This window comes from Ricinus communis, chromosome 4 (genome assembly GCF_019578655.1).
Source record: "Ricinus communis isolate WT05 ecotype wild-type chromosome 4, ASM1957865v1, whole genome shotgun sequence".
Taxonomy (NCBI): Eukaryota; Viridiplantae; Streptophyta; class Magnoliopsida; order Malpighiales; family Euphorbiaceae; genus Ricinus; species Ricinus communis.
This window is the reverse complement of record NC_063259.1, coordinates 23,402,728-23,420,452: the sequence shown is the minus strand read 5'-3', so window position 1 is coordinate 23,420,452 and position 17,725 is coordinate 23,402,728. Positions and strand designations below refer to the sequence as shown.

General features: G+C 32.8%; 2 protein-coding genes across 2 annotated transcripts; one reads left to right on the top strand and one right to left on the bottom strand.

The window, feature by feature from the left end:
- Nucleotides 1-354: 354 nt before the first annotated feature.
- Nucleotides 355-1,946, bottom strand: LOC8269516 (probable galacturonosyltransferase-like 3). Its single transcript, XM_002524361.4, is given in 2 exon segments — nt 355-1,808; nt 1,811-1,946. Coding segments are annotated over 2 exon segments (951 nt in total). The 5' UTR covers nt 1,818-1,946; the 3' UTR covers nt 355-864.
- A 4,200-nt stretch (nt 1,947-6,146) lies between these two features.
- Nucleotides 6,147-13,675, top strand: LOC8269517 (receptor-like protein 4). The gene is made up of 9 exons (XM_015722517.3): nt 6,147-6,489; nt 6,589-7,638; nt 7,731-7,881; nt 8,068-8,139; nt 8,772-8,840; nt 9,295-9,363; nt 11,133-11,210; nt 11,358-11,563; nt 13,245-13,675. The coding sequence occupies exons 1-9, from the start codon at nt 6,429-6,431 to the stop codon at nt 13,349-13,351; spliced, it is 1,863 nt and encodes a 620-aa protein (XP_015578003.1). The 5' UTR covers nt 6,147-6,428; the 3' UTR covers nt 13,352-13,675.
- Nucleotides 13,676-17,725: the final 4,050 nt, after the last annotated feature.

The following is a 17,725-nucleotide window of genomic DNA, read 5'->3' as shown; positions in this document are numbered from 1 at the left end:
TGCTAACTAGATACTAAAATTCAGCTAACTAATTCCTATTCCTTTGGCATCCCTTAGGAATAGGTCTTTATTAAAACTAACTTATCTTTAAAGACTGCTTCAACAATGGGTCAGAAAGAAGGAAAAAAAAATAGAAAAACTGAAGATGAAAATGAAAGCCGAAAGAGGGGAAAGGAATTAACTTATAAGGGACCGAGTGATCAATAACTTTTATTAATCAAACAAAGTTGAAGGAAGCAGCCAAGGGACTTGGAAAAGAATAGCTCAACAAATATAAAGATATGTACAAGATCCTACACATCAGTAGCAAAGAGAGAAAAAGGAAAAGGAAAAGAAAAAAGAACAACCAATAACTTATCCAAAATCAAAACAAGGTTAGATTCTAATCCACAATAATACAACCAATACCTACAAACAACAAGTGCCCGTGACCAACATTAATCAAAACAATCTGTTGCAATTGTACAACACCTGCTTGGTAGGCCCTTCTTCTTTTTTTCACTTTCCACTTAATCTCCACTGTTTTATAAAACAACAGCCAAAAAAAGAAAAAGAAAAAGAGAACCACTTGAAAAGCCATTTCCATAATCATCATTCACCCCACCTTCTTCAACCACTACTGGCCTTTCTCTTCTAGTTCTAGACCAATATTAAAGAATTTTCACCATGCAACCAGACATCATCAATCACCTCATCCACCCTCCTTCCCTCCCCCATTTTTAACCAGCCCAGCCCACCTTTTTTCTGCATTAAATCACAGCCGTCAACCACACGCTCCAACACTGTACAATCCTCCTCCGCCAGTTTTTTTCAATAAGCTTCACGTTCTTTTTCTTTATTTATGTTTATGAATCCCCGTTCAGCTCAGCTATCGGAGAAGAGTAAAGAATGGCGATAGAGATCATAAGGAGCCCAAAGCGAGTCCAAAGGACAAGGCCGTTTAGAAGCAATTCTAAGCCAAGGTTTACCTTTGCCACTCCAATGAAGCAAACTAGCAGGACCAGGATGCAAATCTCTACACAGACCTTTCACATTATCACCGCCAAGTCCATGTTGATTCCATCTATGTTCAACACCTTTCACATTCCCAGCAAACACAAGCAAAAATGGAGGCAAAGAACCCAATTCATATATCCTATACTTCTTCTGCACCTTCATCCAATACTCTAGTTTCTCTCTGTACTTGCCTTCTCTCCATTTCATTAAATCTATCACCATCACCCCCGTGTTAAAATAACACGCCCTCCTTTCTCTAAACGACGCCGCATAACCTTCATTGGACCAAAATCTTGAGTTAAAATAATTAGTAAAATTGGCGTGACAATATTCCGGTGCGCCTAAAACATGGACACCTAAATTAATGTTCCATAGTTTAGCCACGTCATCGACCACTATTAAATCAGAATCAAAGTATATAATTCTTGGTACACTAGCGGGTAACAGATCAGCGAGGTAAAATCTAGCATAATTTAAGGGCTGATCCAGGGCACGTCGGACTGAAGAAGATATCTTTCCTTTCACTAAATCAGAATCGAAATGGTAAAGATGGAAGTTTAAGTACGGAAACGTTACGGTTATTGTACGGCGGAGCTCGGCGCGACGGTGAGTGGCAATGAAGTGGAAGATTATGTTTTCGGGGCAGGAAGCGTGCTGGAGGACGGAGAATACTCCGGCGACGGAGCCTCGGAGGTAGGTGGAGTCGAGAGTCATTGCAATGTGGATGAATGTTGATGATGATGTGGTTTGGAGACATTCTCTGCCGTTTCGAAAGGCTGGTGCTTCTCTAAATGACGGGAGGGTGTCAAACGCCGACGCATAAGGTAAGAGTTCAAGTAAAGTGAAGAAGAAGAAGAAGAAGAAGAAGAAGAAGAAGAAGAAGAAAGAGTGGAGTTTTGGTTGCATAGTGTTGTGTCGTGTGCGTGGGTGTGTTTGTTGAGAGAAAGCAAGATAGTGATAAAATGGAATTAATTTAAAAAAAAAAAATTAAATTTCTTTTTCTGTTTTTTTGAAGAGACAGGCTGGCAAAGACGCGTAATTGATGTTTTTGTGAGGGGTGAGGTGGGGGAGCTGATAACGCGGTGGTGATTGCACTGTAAGATTTGTTGATATTAGATGAGTGGATGGTGGAGATTTGGTGTGTGGGACCAGTGTAGCGGGAAATGCTGAGATGTAATACCGTGAGAATGTGTAGGTATTGGATAGAATGTTTTTATCGGGCAAAGGAAATTGGGTGTGTTTTCACGTTATGGTATTGGAGAATGGAGAGTGAGTGATAAGTGATGACGATCACGTGGTTGCACATAAAGTAGGCTTGGGATTGTAGTCCTCCACCGAGTTTGTGCCTGTGTTATTTGCAATTGGGCATTGTAAATAATGATTTCTCACACCCATTTTGCTGCTCTTATCACGTTGACGTAAATGAATTCAACTATAATATGGCGATATTAGTTCAATTTTAGGGCTCCGCCGAGGGAGATCTTTATCAATTTTTGTAAAAATTAACTTTTTATAAAGCAATAATTGTTCTCGTCATTTCACATTAAATTTCTTTTACATGGACTGGATTTAGATTGAAGATTGAGAACTGGATTCTTGAACTATAAATTATGGACAATACCTAATTTTTCTAAAATACTCCCTCCGTCTAATTTTAATGGACCATTTTTCATTTTTAATTCATCCAAAGAGTATAAGCTACTTTTTCTTATTAGTTTAAAATTATCATCCACTAGTTAATATAAATATCAACACCTATAAATACTTTTTTATTTATTTGACTTTAAAATTGTAGATTACTAAATAATTTTTTGATTTAAATTTTAAAAAATCATAAATAGATCGACACATCTATTAATATTTCGATTACCGTGCATTATATTAAAAAAAAATTATTAAGTATATTTTAGTAAGAAAGTGGTTGAAAAATAAATAAATTTCTTAATCTTCATATAAGTTGAAAATAATATATCAAAATTAGATGGAATAACAAACTAAATTTCTTTTATTAACTAAACTTATTTGTATGGACACTAACATTAATAAACGAAACTTAGTACTCATATTTTTTTTAACTCTGCTTAATCATAGTTTTTTCAACTCTCGACAAGTTAGTTCAAGTAGCCCCAATTGATTCACATGCAATTCCGAGTATACGCGTTTCTATAGCTCAAACATAATCCCTTTAAATTACTTCATACAATTTCCGAAATGATCCGCGTGGTATTTCAGATGATTTGCACTGCATCCCTAAGCTTGGAGAGAGTCCCTTTTAAAACAATTGGGTTTGGTGTCCTAGGATCCGTCACTTTTATCAGCTTTTCGGATCTGATTCACATGACCTATCTCAAGTAATCTAAAAATTATTCAAATCCAAAGAAATTCAGATACAAACATATATCATATTATTTAATTTAAAATTTTTATGAGTTTAATCCATTTCTATAATTCATTTAACTTAAGATGTATTTTAAAAAAAATTATATAAATAATTAGAACGTATCTGGTCAAAATTTAATTCTAGACATAAATTCAAACTAGTTCATATCGAATTATATTAAATTATTCCTTAAGATATTGGAGTAGAAAGCTTAAAATGCTGAAGTCCATGAAGCTGCCAAACTTAGAAGTAAACATGCATGATCTGATTAAATTTCAAACTTAAAAGCCACTTTAGAAATTAACAAAATGAAATAATAATGATAATTACAAGTCTTCTTAAAATCCCATTCTTTGCGCTCTCTCACTTACAAAAAGGTTTCAGTAGTAACACATGATTTGGCCTAAAATTATGGCACAAGCAATGGTGTGCTACAAATTAAAACAGTTCTTCTGGGGATTGTTTTGACCGTTTAACGACAGTTACACAGTCAAACGAAATCTAGCAGCAGAACTTTCTATTGCAGTAATTTATGTGCTTTCCACTTCACATTAGTGATTTTAATATACTATATAGATAAGTCTATAAATATTAATATTATTTTAATTTTAATAATTTATTAATATAATTAGTTAGAATTATTATTAATTAAATAAATTATTTTTATTTATTTTTAAAATTTAATTAATAATATTTGACAATTAAAAAAATATATTTGCAATGTATAGTACCGTAAAGGTATTGTAGTAGAATCTCATATTTAAATATGTGCAGGTGATAATTATTGAATAATAATGGGTGAGTGGAGTCATCAGGGTCAGCTCGAAGCTTATAGGACAGGAAATAGCGCAGAGGAATGCCAAACTTGCTGATCTGGCGTATGCTTGATTTGGTATTTTTTTTTTTTTACTTTTCTCTGGAATTTTAAAGAATGAGTGTAGGAAAATATATGTAAATTTTTTGGACCCGCCAACAATAAAAGGTTTATTGAGAATACATTGAAATGAAGAGCAATCAAATAATAGCTAAAATTTGTGTACAAGACATATGTATCAAATCTGGGGACCATCCAGTTGGATAGCACTAGAAGAGGACATTTGGTGATGCGATTAACATTTTATTTTCCTTTTCTATCAACTGGATAAACTGTTCTTAGAAACTGATAAAACAGAATTAAAGAAAAGATAATCAGGGTTATATTGACCCTGAATTAAAGCCACTGCCCCGACCAAGATAGTAATTTTTATGTAACATATATTTTTCCCTCCCAAAACAGCTATTACCTACCCACTTCTACTTTCTTTTGTACTCTTGTCTTTTCATCTTTTAATTTTTTCATTAGCTATTCTTATATATTCCTACGTTTGAATAAAGTAAAATTTTATATAATTAAATTAAATTTTAATAAAATAAATAAATTTTATATTAATATATTACATAATAATAAAATATTTCTTTTAATTTTATTATTTTTATTTTGTTTTATTTTATCTTTTATATATATTTTTAAATAAATTATTTTCTTTTCAAAATTTGATCTTGGCCTCCTTAGATCAACTTTTTTATTATTTGTATGTGCAAATACTAATAATTGTTATTGTAAAGAATTTACCATTTAAAAAAATGCAAGTTTGTAAGCCCTATATACTGAACCAAAGGATTAGTTAATTATTGGCTGAACTAAATTTTATTTTAAGTAATTGATTTGACCCACTGAATGTATGTAGGGTTCGAAATATTCCTTGTCAGCTAGTCTACTAAAATTAATAAAGAAATTCAATTAATGTTTACATGTCACGGGTGAGAGCTTACTTACTACCACCAACAGAGAAATTGATTAAATACAACAATAAAAAATTAGATGATTAATTCAGCAAACACTTGCTTAAGCATATTAATTAACGGAAAGAAATTGGCTAATCGGCTATCACGCACCTCTTTTTCTCAGACCTGCATTTGAGGCTTTTATTTTGATATGGTCGTGGTTAGGTCTTCATTTGAAGACCTTCCTAAATTAATCGTTGGTGGAGAAAATAAAAGGAAAATAGAAAGAAGGTGTAAAAATGAATAAAAGGGAACTGCGAATTGAATAAGACAGATGAAGGAAATTATTAGCCAATCGTTTCCAATCATTTATCTTTTTGTTTTTATTTCGATTTCTCTTCATGTCATCCGACTCGAGTTATTTTTATTTAATTAATATTGTTATTTTTTTTTATTTTACCACATTAATTCAACATTTCTTTTAATAGCGTTAAACAAACTATGTCTCTATTTTTAAATATTTTTAAATTTATATATTTGATTTTATTTATAATGAGTTTGGCATAATCAATTATACATTAAATCACTTCATAAACAATTTAATTAACATAAACATCACAAATTTCTGATAAAATTAGTTGGTAAGTAATTATAAGTAATGTTAAGCAAAAAGCCATAAGTAACCCCAGTAAAAAGTTTATAATCATACATATGTTTTTTTCTTTTTAATTTCCTTTTTCTGAAAAAAAAAAAAGAAAAGAAGATATCGGAGCTTGGAAATGTTCAAATAATTATAGAAGGCAGTGCATGGATGCCACGTCTAAAGAAGAGAAGAAGGAAACCCAATAGCAAACAAACAAACAGCGTCAATGAAACCCAGTAAACGGAAGTGGACTCTCATAGCTGAGAGTTAACCTAAGCAGCTGTTAACCATTTTCTTCACTTTACTCTGTTCTTTCAACTAAGTATTTCTGCTGACACCTCAGAAAAGAAAAAGAGATTTCTTTTTAAGATTTGTTTATTTATTTTCTAAAAGGAGATTTTTTTTTAAAGAAAAAAGAAAAACTAAAATTAAGATTTGGAGGAAAATTCAGTTGCGCATTGAATCCGAATCCGAATCCAAATCAAAATCGAAATGGAAAACAATTTGCCCGCTAATCTCGCATCCACCCTCATCATTTTCTCCTAAAAGAATTGAACTCTTTTTCACTTTCCCATGTCCAAACAACAGAAACTTGCACCCTTAAACATCATTTCCAGCTAAAGCCCCTACAACGCACACATACTCATGTCTCTCTTCTTCGTCTCCTTCTTTCTTTTCTTCTCCTCTTCCCTTTCTTTCCCTTATGGTTTGTACCCTCTCTCTCTCTCTCTCTCTCTAACTGATTTAACTAACTTTTTAACTGTCTTCACTAACTACATTTTCTTTTTGTTTCTCAATTTCGCAGATATTTCGTACTACATAGATTGCGGCGGTCCCACTAACACCACCGATCCTTTCAACACCACCTGGCTCTCCGACCGTTTCTTCACCGGCGGCTCCACCTCCGTCGTCTCTGAGCCACTCCACTTCCGTTTCCCTCAAGAGAAAAACCTCCGTTACTTCCCTCTCTCCTCCGGCAAAAAGAACTGCTACATTCTCCCCCTCCCCAACGGCCGTTACTACATCCGTACTTTCACCGTTTACGACAACTACGACGGCAAATTGCACTCTCCTAGCTTCGACGTCTCCGTCGAAGGCACTCTCGTCTTCTCCTGGCGCTCTCCCTGGTCCGAGAATCTCGCTCGCGACGGCGCTTACTCCGATCTTTTCACCTTCATCGACGACGGTGAAGCAGATATTTGTTTCTACAGCATTGCTACTGACCCTCCCGTTATTGGATCGTTAGAAATCCGTCAAGTGGATCCGGCGTCGTATGACTCTATAACAGTCGGAAACAATTCTATTCTCGTGAATTATGGACGGTTATCTTGTGGTTCTGTTCAGTGGGGCCCAGGGTTTAGTAACGACACCGATAATTTCGGAAGGTCATGGCAATCCGACTTAGAATTCCGAACTCCAACAACAACAAAAACGATGGCGTTTCGTTCTCTCTCCACACGTGAGAAAATATCCGGTACCGATCAGCCACCGAATTACTTTCCTATGAAGCTTTATCAGACGGCGGTTACTGGAAATGGAGCTTTGGAGTATGAATTAACGGTTGACGCGAAATTGGATTATTTATTGTGGTTCCATTTTGCTGAGATTGACTCTACTGTGACTAAAAAGGGGCAGAGAGTGTTTGATGTTGTTGTTAATGATAAAAATGCCAGTAGAGTTGATATTTTTGCGGCGGTTGGAAGTTTTGCTGCGTATAGTTTTAGTTATGCGGTGCGTAATTTGAGTAATGGTGCCTTGACTGTGAAGATTGTTCCGCATATTGGAGCACCGCTGATCAGTGGAATTGAAAATTATGCTTTGGTTCCAAATGACATATCTACAGCTCCTGACCAAGGTCAATTTCTTTCTAAAAATAAAATTCTTCTGAGAGAGATTAAGTTTGAAATTACAATGTGAATAAATTTTCGTTTTCTTTTGTTGTTATAGTTGCTGCAATGAGAGCATTAAAAGAGTCGCTTCGGGTTCCTGATAGAATGGGTTGGAATGGTGATCCTTGTGCTCCTACTAATTGGGATGCTTGGGAAGGAGTTACTTGTCATCCTAACAAAAATGGAACTGCCCTTGTCATTTCTCAAATGTAAGTTTTTGCTTCTTTCTCAAATTGCATTTCCAATCATTTCTACTGGACAGAATATGTTATATGCCATTTCTTTCTCATATTGAACAGAATATGTTATACGCCATGATTCATTTTTGTTGTGATTTTCTTTGTATATTGAGTTCTTCTTTAAAATCTTATTTAAGTTGTTCCTTTTGTTAATAGAGATCTTGGAAGCCAAGGATTGAAAGGGTACATTAATGATCAGATTAGTCAATTGTCAAACTTGGTAAGCTTGTAAGTATCAGTTAGCTTTCTTTTTTTCTTTTTCATCTTTTCAAGCATTGCTGATATATCCCATTTTATGGCAAGTTTTGGAGAATATCCTGCGTATTTTAGTTGTATGCATGATGTTTCTTTTCAATTGTATCTTGGGGGCATATATGACATTTGAAGTTGCAGAAAGCCATGTCTTCTCTTTGATTTTCAACAACTTGTTTTGGCATTCGTCTTTGTTGGGGCCTCAACTATTTCAAACCAAAGACTAAAACATGAAACCTGCCAATTTTAAGTTCTTAATGGAAAGATATAATTATCATCAGTTGTATGACTTTTACCTATTGCCAAATGCCAATGCAAAAGGCTCATGGTTTTCTTATGAAATAATGGCTTGACCTCTCTGCTGATCTCATGCTATTTGCAGCCTCATTTTAAATGTATACAATTCGAATTTGTTTTTCCTTCATAGTTGTTCATATGTTTTATCATTCATAACACTTCTGTAAACATCTGCATGTCATCCTGTCTATGTATAGAAAAATATTCCTCTACATTAAGTTTGACTCTGAGCATGCAGCATTTTTCTGGAACTGTGCCTTTATCTTTTCAGTTTCTCATGCTTATTTTGCCCCTATCTTTTCAATTTGCAGGAATTTGAGTTCTAATTCTTTGGGAGGTATGCTTCCACCAGGGCTAGGTCATAAATCGCTAATGCGACTGTAAGTATAATGGAGTGCACGTACTACACTTATTACGAGCATGTTTTAAAGGTTAATATGCATTATATTATATCCATAATATTCTGAAAGTAAAGTTTCTTCAGGGTCATTTCTTGATCAACTTGTTTTCATAAATAATTATGAATATCAGGGAGATGCATCCTTAATATATTGGATGTGTATGCCTGTGTTTATGAGAGTGGGAGTGGCTTTTTTGGTATACATGGGACCTCGGCCCAGGCTTTCCAATTTTCATGCACAATGTGTCTTTTTCTACTGGAAAGCTCTTTTTTAAGGTTAAGATGGTTTTGTTTAATTTGATTTTATAATTATTAATTTTACTGATAAGGGAGCTTTAATCTGGTTTATGGATCGCACAGTGATCTTTTAAATACTTATGTTGCATTTTGACTCTAAAATGTTATAACTTAACCTTTCCTATTGCACTTTGTAGGGATTTATCAAACAACCAGTTCTCTGGTCCTATACCAGAAAGTCTAGCATCTTCAAGTCTACAGCTTGTGTAAGTAGTTTCTTATGACAAATCATGACTCTCGACATCTTAGAACTAGTAGATAAGTGCAGAGCTATAATGCAATGCACCTCCTAGTATGGTTACAAATGAACATTCAGACTAACATATCATAACTCATAAGCCCATTCAAATTTCTCATTTGTAATTCCAACTGTATATCACTAATTGATGTCTGCATATAGTTTTGCTATGTTAATTCCAATTCTTGTGCTTAGACATCATAGTTTTACGTCTATAATGATATCTTGTGTCAGGAATTGAAGTAATCTTCCTATTATTCTCTTAGCTTAAATTTCTTCCATGGTTTTTATGTTATCCACTCTTTTATTTTAATTATGATAATTTTGTATATTCATTTGGATCTCGGTGGAAGATGAAGTATCTACATAGTTTTGTTTGTCAAACATGTCATATCAAATGTATCTGATGGACTCCCAGAATCTCTAAGCAGTCTCTCATGGATTTCAAATATCATTTCTATCAGTCAATGGTTTTGGTAAAACAAGCTAAATGTTAAAGTGCCATAAGGTGTTAAACATTTTGTTCCTATCGATTTGATTCTATAAAGCTACATATGTAATTATCTGTATATAATGTCCTTTTCTATGCAATTTTGTAACACCTTCATTTTATAACATAGTACAAATTGAAGTCCTTGCTCACATGCATTCTGAACTACAGGCTTGTATGTGCAAATTTCTATTCTGTATACTGCATCAATTATAATGGGTATCTCTTGAAGATAAAAGTATTTTGGTTTAGAATCTTGTTGCATGTATCATCTTGTGTTATTGTGTTAATTTCCCTAACAATAAGGGGTAGACTGAAAATAAATAAATTAGATTTCTTGTATACTTGACATTCTATTGGTATGTATAGTATTAGTATTCCATCTCGTTGAAAAGAATAAGACTAGTAAACTAATCAAGTCATCAATTTCCATTTCTTTGGGGTTCAGTAACTTAGATGAAGGGAACGCGAGTGACCAATTAAAAAAGAAGACTTATATTAAATTTTATTCCTAGCTGTGTAGTTATTAGAGAACTTGAATAGAATGGGTCTTTATTTCCACCTTCTCTTCCTTATTCCTGATAACCAAACAGAGCATAGTATATTCACCTATTCAGGTAATGGTGATGCTACTAAGTGCTGGAGTACTTACTGATATTGGATAACATTTCCATGTAAAAAACATCACTTGATCTAAAAGCTGTTTTTTTTTCTCCAATTAGTTTTGTTTTTGTACTTTGTAGCTCTAACATGCTAGCGAATAAGAACTACAAACAACAGCACAGATGCACAAGTGCATTAAAATATATGATCCTTTAGGGGGAAAAAAGGATGTAAAATATTAAGTGTTGATTCTTGAGAAGAATATGAACTGCTGGACTTGTTGGATGACACCAGCTCATCTTTGCCCATCCTTAACTAGTTATATTCTCAAATAGAAAAAGGAAGTCATTACTATAATTTTTCATGTTGATAAATGTATAGCATTGAGAATATATCCATTTCTTTTATTTGTCACATAAAATGATTGAATTCACCATTTGCACATGACCCAAGTACACCATATGCTTGCATAAAAGCATCCAATTGATTAATGACTTACATTGATTGCCTAAGGAATTGCCTAATCGTTTTCCGAGCAATGCATTTTTAGCTTTTCTCTAATGCATTTTGAGCCTTTCTCTTCATTCTTTCTCTATGGTCTTAGCTATTTGCTTCTCATTGAAACATCATTTCTATATTTTCAGGTTACTGCATAATAACTTATTGGAAGGGCGAGTGCAAGAGGAGCTTTATTCAATTGGTTTGCATGGTGGAACTATCGAGTATGTCCTATCTTCTTACCAGCACAATTCTTTCTTCAGTTTTTCGTTTCAATTTTTGAGCCATATCTCTTTGAATCCCAATGGATGTGCATGGTAAGCTCTATTTTCTGCTCATCTCTAATGATATCTGAATTATGAACTTTGCAGTCTCTCCGGTAACAAAGGTCTATGCGGTGTCCCCTCTTTGCCACAGTGCTCATTATTTTGGGAAAATGGGCATTTGTCCACTGGTGGTAAAGTTGGAATAGCCCTATCCTCGATTTTAGTCATCTCTGTGCTTCTGATAGTGGTATACATATATATCAAGAGAAGTAGGAATGATTATGACTTTGCTCCCCCTCACGATTTAATGTGTAAGTATGATTCTAAAGAAGTTCAGATCTCTCTATTGTCTTATACCTTTAATTCGGTACTATTCTGAATATGACAATATGTGGTCTGCTGTATCATCAGTCAATATGCTGTAAAATCCCAATTTATTTATTCATGCATTATTGCACACATGCCAGACATTGTTGCTTAACATATAGTTTTAAATTCATGAGCACCTATTTACATAGACCTTATTTTAACTCCTTCATTCACTTTAAGAATTTTGTTCTCCTTATACTGTATTTTGCTAAATTTTCTATGTTAATCACTTGGAGATTATTGAGTATAAACTCCATAATTTCTTGATAGAATTAGTTTTCAAAATGATAATAAAACCAAAGTGGTTAAATAATGCGTAGCAGTAGTATTGTTCAAACCTCCATTTAGAAATGTTGATGTGTCAGCTACTAATAAATATCACCCTACAACCATAATGTCATGCCTGAAGATTGACATTAATAGAACGATTTAGTGTTTGGGATCCACAAATTCTTTCATTGGTAGATGGTGGAGGTATTTATCATATTCCTTACTTTTGTATACATACTATGGTTTGGATTAGGATTATTAAAAAACAACACAAACATTATGAAAAAATATATTCACCTTACCTTCAATTCTTTGACTCAAGTCTTAGAATAAATATGGAAGTCTTCTTCGAGATACAGTAGAAGTGTTGTTTATCTTTTTCTGATCTATTATCTCTCATCAAGTGTTTCATCCTGAACTTTTTTGATCTCATCATTTGTCTCCCATAAAGAAGTCTCCTTGTTATCGCATCCATGTAGCTTCTGTCTAAATCTCGCAATGAGTTTGATCTCTGTTTCTTAGTCATTGTAGTATTATTATTTCATATTGGTTGTAAATGTGATACTGAAGCTCTCTACTGCATTTCAACTCTTCTGAATGACACTGTAAATTCAATTATCGTGCATATCTAAATAGAGAAGGCAATAAATGAGACTCTTTTTACATAGATTGTCATGGCATTTGAGACGCAGGCTCTATTTGTTCGGCCGAAATAAAATTTATGCATTTTGTGTTGTTTGGACATGATAGCCAAATTAGTAAGGAGATGTTTTGCAATGGAAGGAAACGCAATGCAATTTTCAAGGAAAATAGCGTGTCAATTGTAAAACAGAGAGTGATGTTTTCAGGCTTCCAGAAACTCATAAAAGGGGAACAGAAGATAATCATAGAATCACTCAACACCACCAGCCATCATGGTTGCTGTCAGCCATTGCTGATAACCAGTGACAATCTTAATTGACTGACCCTTTCTTACATAATTTCTCCTTTATTATACCGCACATAAAAACATAAAACATTCTAGTAGATCCATCTAGTCTTATGGAAAAGAACTTAATTCTTTCTTTTATGCATGAATATCTTTACAAAACATGTTTATATGAGACAAATAGATCCTTGATCACGAACTGTGGTTGTCTTTAAAGAATCAACCCTGCATCCTGCTTTATTTTTGTTGCTGTTTGTATGTGTTCTGAGATTTCAATTCTGGTCTTATCTCCATCTTTTTTTATACTTGTTTGGATGTCCATTTGAGATGGAACAATTAACCATGTTAAACAAGCCATGTCGCATATTTTGTATGCAAATCACTTTATTGAATTGCAATCTAATTTTATGTGATTGTTTGATCAGCAATGGCTGCAAAGAGAAACAGATACCAGAGACAGAAGTCATTGATGCTTCTAGAAATGGAGAGCCAACATGCAAAAGGATTGTCATCACCTTATGGTCCCCATTAACAGTCGTCTTGGGAAGTATAAGTACTGATCTTGATAGTCTTGAGAGCACCAAGAGGACATACAGAGAGGGACACATAAAATGTGACTAATACAAAATGCACAGATAGGATGTGAGCCGCATACTGCTTCAGAAAGATGACTTAATGGGTTTGGAATCTTTTTGACAACTAAAACATAGATGGGGTCTTTGAGAAGTCACACTGTCTATAAAAATGCAATGTATCTGATTTTTATTCTCACTGACAGAAACAGGATAAGCCTCCTTAATGTATCATACCCATTTTGCGGCATTCTATGAATATATTCTGCGAATTCATCTTTCAATTTATGAAAAAGAGCATTGCACAGACACACACACACACACACACACACACACAAAAAGCGGTCCCAGGGATGATATAATTTTTGGATGATTATCTTCAAACACCTTGCGATCATTTGTTTACCTGTGGATTCTGCTCTAACCTGAATGTTTTGCCATCCTATCTGCAGCTAGTTTTCATCTCTTCTAGTCCTTCTATGCCAGTAGATAGGTTAGCTATGGATATTTTGCTCTGCAATTCCCAAAAAGCTTCCCCTCTCTAATCATTATTGCTGACTGCATCCTTATCTTACAGGGCATATGCAATGATCATAGCGGGATTTTTTACAACAGAAATCATGCTGAACTTCATCACCAATCCCGAATTGATGAAAAATATTTGGTTCATAATTAATTTATCGTTCGTTGATTGTGATTGGTTTTTATTAAATAACCATATTTCTTTGTGTTTGTACCAAAATTATAATTGGACCAGCCCAAGCCTAATAAAAATAGTGTCCAGAAAGTGGAGAAAAAAGAAACGAAGATTCTGGAAGGAATTATTCCTTGGAAGGCTATTGTGCATTATGTAGACAATGGTTACTTTGGAGGCTCTATAAATGGAATCTTAGAAAGAGAGAGGAGAGACGGACAATTCAATCAACAGAACAAACTTCAAGCCTTCACATTATATCTTTCAAGTTTTTTAATTTCAGGCATTATTATTAATATTGTCTTTTATTTCCCATTAACCTTTCTTCGTATTTACTTTCACATATTTCCGTCCAATAAACTTTATTTTTCAAATGTCTTTAGCTTGCTAATGTTAAATCTACTGTCTTTAATTACAATTTGTTAATGCATCGTTTAGAGTTCAAGTAAATGTAAAAGAGTTTAAGAATCTATAATTTCTGTTTTTGATTCAAGAAGTTAAATATGCGTAGTATTAAGATGTTTATAATCTCTGAAATGCTCATAAATAAGTTAATACCTACAATCCGTGGCATGCTAACAATTGAGTTCACCAACTCCAAAATACCAAATACCTGTTAACATTTTGGCATTTTGCTAGGAAGAATTATCAAACTTAAGTTATCCATAAGGTTGGTTGTTCCCTTTCTATTAGTATTGCACTCTGAGCATCTACAAGTTTAGTTTGGTACATTAAGTAAGATTTACATTATAATGAATGAAGAAAAGGTCTAATAGCTTAAAAACTCAAACTTTTATGAAAATTAGTGATTTTAGCCCATTCTATAAAACCTGTTGATTTAGCCATGATAATTAAGTCCAATGTTAACTAAATTTGAGTTGTAAGTCAAAATTAAGCAATATAATAATTTAAGATTACTTAAAATTCAAGTTTTTCATTTCTTAAGAAGCGTTATATCACTTATCATATGGTTTAATTTGACCGATAATTCAATTTAGACAAAAGTATATTTGATTGAATAAAATTATTATTAAATTCACAATTTTTAAAAAATGAACCAAAACAATAAAATTTTTATAAAGGGATTTCGTAGACTACGAGCCCAATTGCCCGAATAGATTTTATGATCACTGTTTCAATATAATAAAGCAAAATGTATTTGTACCGGTGATAATAAAAGAATGCTTAGAAAAGGTAGTATTAAAAATGTATTCAAAATACATTTAAAATTTAAGCATTAATATTTATTTTTGGAAGATAGATATCTTGAGTTCAAATTTTCATTTTTTTACTATTTATATTTTTTATTTCATAGTGAATATAAAAAGACATATTTTTCTTTTATAATGAAATATAAAAAATAACTGCTCTTTGTTTTATAGACTATTACCATTATAAGAAAAAAAATAAAAAAAATCCATTATTTATATATACAAAAAATAGTGCATGGAAGAGATGGAAATAGTGCATAAAAAGCTAGTATTCATTGCAGGAAATAAGCTTATGTTTCAATGTTGCTTGAATCTGCAAATCTATTTTTGAGTATCGACATCTTATGAAAAGTTCAATGAACATTTGCAAGACTCAGAGGTAAGGCTATACTGGACTGACCTTCTTAGGTTAAACATTCTTTGTTAGATGCAACGTCTTGGAATTGGCATGACATCTCCCTGCACTGCACTGGCCACAAACAATCAAACAAACCTCAACAGCCATATTTTCATATCAGATTCTAATAGGTACAAAAGTACCCATTCTTTTTTCACATAGCAAAAAGAAAAAGAAAATAAAAATAAAAAACAAAAACAAAAACAAAAGAAATAGTTTCTATTTTCTTTGTTTCTTCACGTGAAACAAAGTAGAAAAAAAAATATTTCTTTATATTTAATTATATTTATATATCAAATTAATAAATAATTGACATATTTTTATTAATTTTAAATAAAATAATATATTATTAATTATCTAATGTTAAAATATAAAATATAAATATTCTGTAACAATGTGTAAACACTACAGCTGACATGTGTTGTATCTTTAAACTGCACCCAACATTTTTGAAAGTTCATTGGTTATAAGGCGGTGTTATGTTAAGCATCATAAATGAAGGAATCTCTGATGGTTTCACACCTGACCTGATAATGTTCCCCAAATATATCAAAAAGAAATAGAAGTAAAAACCCTAATTCTGACTTTTGAACATTACAACAACAGATAAAAAGATTAAAAAAATTGTACCATTCATCTCCCAAGTTGGAGCCGTGAAATTATATTCATCACAAACATAATAGAAAGGACCCCACGTTAGTGTTCTGTTTTCTTTCCTCTGGTTTGCTTCTCACCAAGTCCTTTCTTCACCATTTCTACCTCCTGAAAACAAAAATGTAAAACATTTGATTGTTTTTCAAGAAAGTCTTCAAAAGTTTTTGGATCCGACTTCTCCAAACCATTTCACACATCCATGTAATATTGTCCACTTTTTTAAGGTTGTTTTTTTTTTTTCTTTATTCATGTAAAAATTTAAATTTTCCAATCGAATCAGCCGAGCTCTTGTGGCTAAATATATTTACAATTTCACCAGAAGTGCTTTAACTACGTAGTTAGAGCGACCCCAAATAATTTGAGATCAATTGGGACCCCATCAAAGCTCAAGTTGACTGTTTCTTAATGTAATGTTTAAATCATTTTTGACTAAAAAGATTATAATTTAAATGATGTTCCTTTCACTCATTGAGTCCGATATCTTCCATTTTTCAATTGTGGTTTTGAATATGACCTCCGCCTGCAACTTAGAAGAAATTAAAAGATGTATTAAACTTTGTAATTCATTCTTAACAAACACCTAACGAGACTGCGCAAGTAATTGTGCATGTTTTAAAGCAGGACTGCTTGATTCATTGGTTGTTAATGTATGAGAGCTAATTAAGTAAAGCCACCTCAGGCTTTATGGTGGTTTCAATTGGAGAATTTTATATATGGATTCATTTTTTTAACAAGAAAATAGTTTAAATCTATAGTTTTTTAGGGTTTTAATATTACACCTAGAAAGTGAGAGACCATTTTAAAAGAATGATGAATTGTTTTTGTTTAAATATTATCTCTAATAAATTCAAGCATATATTATATAATAATACAATTAAAACGATTAATTTTTTTTATTTACTCTTATAGTTATATTCATATATTTCTTTTAGTTGTATATTCAGGTTTTGGAAAAGTTTCTTTCTGTGAAGCCCTTGTGAAGATTCAATTTCTGGAATTTTTAGGGTAAGAAAAATATCTCAATTAGGCCTATCTGTTAATCTACTTGACTGTTTAAGTAATTTTCTATTATTTCCAACTATAAACTTGAATGTTCCTGTTTGAGTATCAAACAAATAACCCCATTAAACCTCATGCTTATTTAATAATGGAAAGACTTAGCAAGTTGTGATCCTCATCAATTTCCCGATGTAATTGTTTAATGTGAATTTATGAGGGCTAAGTAAGGCCACGGAGGCTTTGAAAAGTCCAAAACATATCTAATTATGGAAACTAATTATCTTCATTTATTTAACTATATGGTTGCCACTTGCAATGTTATCAACTAAAAACAAGGCAAAGAAGTTGGGTTCCATTTGGATTTTGAATTACCCTGTTA